This window comes from Lipotes vexillifer, unplaced genomic scaffold (genome assembly GCF_000442215.2).
Source record: "Lipotes vexillifer unplaced genomic scaffold, Lipotes_vexillifer_v1.1 scaffold920, whole genome shotgun sequence".
Lineage (NCBI taxonomy): Eukaryota > Metazoa > Chordata > Mammalia > Artiodactyla > Lipotidae > Lipotes > Lipotes vexillifer.
Genome location: NW_006783413.1, coordinates 819,438 through 822,501, shown reverse-complemented (window position 1 = coordinate 822,501; position 3,064 = coordinate 819,438). Strand labels below are relative to the sequence as shown.

Below are 3,064 nucleotides of genomic sequence, written 5' to 3'. Positions count from 1 at the left end.
CCCCGAAATAGCCCCAGGGCCCCCAGCCGCAGCTGCCACTGGGCCGGGCTGTCACTCAGAAGAAGCGCGGAGCCCCCAGCCCCAGGGTCCCCTCCCCTCTGCAACGCTGCGGTGTTTTCTTTCGACAGACTCTCCATCTACTTTCCCTTCAGACGGCCGCGGGAGGAGGGGGTTGTGGGGGGGGGAGGGAGGGGGGAGAGGCGGAGCCCCGAGGGGGTGGGCGCAGGGGGTGGCCGCGCCCCTCGACCCTGCAGCGCTTCTGCCCCTACAAGGTTTGGGCTGCAGTGGGGGAGGGTCCTGGCCCCCGGCTCCGCCCGGTCCCTCCCCGCCTTTTAGGCGCCCGCGCGGCTGGGACATCCCAGTCCCTGTTGGTCCTCCTCGCCCGCCACCCGTGCAACCACTTCGCGCAGCCAGCCCAGTCAGCCCGGTCCACCCCACAGCCCGCCGGCCGGCCGGTCTCCCACCGCAACCATGGACGCCATCAAGAAGAAGATGCAGATGCTAAAGCTGGACAAGGAGAATGCCATCGACCGCGCTGAGCAGGCTGAGGCCGACAAGAAGCAAGCTGAGGACCGCTGCAAGCAGGTGGGGGCCCCAGGCCCGGCGCATCCCCCGCCGCCACCCCATGATGCGGGTGGCGTAGGCCCTGCCCGGTGCCTCCCAGCCTCTGGCCTGCTGTCCAAGGCTCTCTACTGTCCAGTGTGAGGGCTGCTGGGCCTTCACGGTACCCCCCAGGGCCCTAGCCAGAGCCACGCTTCATCTCACCCACCATAGCCTGGGGAGCCCCGGTCCCCCCCTTTCCACTCCTGCCCTTGCAGAGCCATGATGGCCCCTGCTCCTTGGGGTTGGAAGCTCTCTCTCCCCTCCCGCCAGGTCCCTACAACACCCCTGGCTGCACTGTCCCTCCTCTGCTGTCCCTCTTCCTCCCTGACAGCCTCTACAGATCTCTTAGTAACCCCTTGCGCGCACCACTGCCTCCTGCCTGGGCCTGGGCCTGGCTGACTGAGGCTTTTCTCTTCCAGCTGGAGGAGGAGCAGCAGGCCCTCCAGAAGAAGCTGAAAGGGACGGAGGACGAGGTGGAAAAGTATTCCGAATCAGTGAAGGATGCCCAGGAGAAACTGGAGCAGGCTGAGAAGAAAGCCACCGATGTGAGTGTGGACCTGGGGGATGGTGGGAGAGTTAGTGCACTGGGAGGGGTCCCAGACATGGGGATGGAGGGGACCTTCAGCATCAGGACAGAAACCGTTTCCTCGCAGGAACCCAGGCGAGGGCAAAAGCTGGCACAAATAATCCAAGACAGTGGGTAAATCAAAACCACTTCCCACTTCCCCCAGAGGACACAGTGTTGTAATTTCGTTTGGTTCCAGCTCTTAGCGTGTACAGTGACCAAGCAATGAGTCACCATGGGGGTGGGTGGTACAAGAATTTACCATCCATCTCAACTAATCCCCCAGCTGAACATGGAGAGGAGCCTGCAGCTACCTTTTCGGGGTGCGGGTTGTGGCTGTAGGCACCGTTGGGCAGGGGGAGGGGAGAGGAGTTCACAGAGGGGCCCTGACTTGAGCTACACCCCTGGGGGGCCATTAGAAATTCCCTGGCCTTGACTTCTGGCTCCAGCGGCCCTGCTGTGCACTGGGGCGCCAGCTCAGGTTCTGTCGGTCCCTCACTTACCCTCATTAGGCTCTCGGCCTTGAGACCATGCCAGGCCACGGGGCAGAGGGACAGAGCCACAAATGCCACGGCAGCCACCTTGGCAAGTTCCGCTCACTCGGAGATTCCTCTGCCCACCTCCCACCCCCTAATCAGACTTCTCCACCTCCTGCCATTCCCAACCCCTCCCCCACGAGGTAGGAGAACGGCCGTCAGACTTTGGACATGGTACTTTCTCTGCCTCATGCTCCCCGTTTGCCTTCCACCCAGGCTTAAGTTTAAGATGAGCCTGCAGTTGGGTGGATGGGGGGATTCGCATACGCACGGTCTGAACATGCGAGATCAGAGATGACATTACTGTTCGTATTGACCATTATCCTTGTTCCCCATCCCCCGCTAGCCCCAAGGTTGGTTTCTCTGACCTCCAGCCTTCGGTTTTGGTTCTTCACCAGCCCTGGCACATGGGAGGGAACTGACCTGCAGCTGCTAGTGAAGACGACCCTGGGCATCTGACACTCTATAAATAACTGAGGCCCAGTGCAGCTGGAGTAAGGACTGGAAACCCAAGGAGCTAGGTGGGGGCTGGAGGGAGGAGGGGAAGAGAGGGACAGAGCTGGGGAAGCAGGGCAGCAGCACCAGTAGAAGATAGGAAACGGTGCCCAAACTTATTGTGTGACCTTGAACACAGCACTTAACTTACACGGTACCTCAGTTTCTCCTTTCTCTCTTGCTTCTCATTTGTGCAGTGGGGACGGCACTGCCTGTCCTGCGGTTAGAGGGCAGCATCCGTAACTGGGAAGAACTTGAGAAGCAGAAAATGGCAAAAGTCATTCCTGTGATGCGGGCCCCAGGACTTCCCAGATTCTCCAGAGTCATTTGTCACCCCACTACCATGAAGAGTTTCCCTTTTGCAGAGTCTCATCTCTCTCTAGAATAGACCTCCAGTGTCCCCCAGAGTCATTCTTCCCAACCCCAGTGCTGTCCCAGAATCCTTCCACACTGAGTCATATGGCCCTGTGCCCAGGATGGGCTCTTGTCACTCTAGGTGGCCTTCAGCACCTGGAGGATAAGCTGCAACTACTTTCTATATATGGTGTTGTTTCCCCTGCCCTACACTATCACTCAGGACCTGCTTTCTACTCCCTCTACCCCCAGTGCTGCCACCCATCTCTTCCCTCTCACTCTCTTCTTCCCCTACACTGGTCCTTTCTCCTTTCCAATCCTAAATCTCGCGGTTTCTGTGTTTTGTCCTTGAGGGAGAGACAAGGGATAACCTAACGTTTATGGGGTGTGGACTCTGCAGGCACATATTCAAGTGCTTTCTGCATATTATTTTACTATTTCCCAAGATTGCTTATCATCAGAAAAAAAAAGGGCTTCCCTGGTGGTGCAGTGGTTGGGAGTCCGCCTGCCG

The 3,064-nt window shown here is 58.9% G+C and overlaps 1 protein-coding gene across 5 annotated transcripts in view; it reads left to right on the top strand.

Annotated features, from left to right (window-relative positions):
* Nucleotides 1-231: 231 nt before the first annotated feature.
* TPM2 (tropomyosin 2) overlaps nucleotides 232-3,064 on the top strand; it is a 7,995-nt gene continuing 5,162 nt past the window's right edge. For 2 of the 5 annotated variants that reach the window (XM_007455965.1, XM_007455964.1), the window contains exons 1-2: nucleotides 232-585; nucleotides 1,023-1,148. In XM_007455965.1, coding sequence (XP_007456027.1) covers nucleotides 472-585; nucleotides 1,023-1,148 — 240 coding nt within the window. In that variant the 5' untranslated portion in view covers nucleotides 232-471. Of the gene's footprint in view, nucleotides 615-934; nucleotides 1,149-3,064 lie in introns of all 5 variants that reach the window. The other 3 variants (XM_007455967.1, XM_007455966.1, XM_007455963.1) reach the window with 3 other exon arrangements.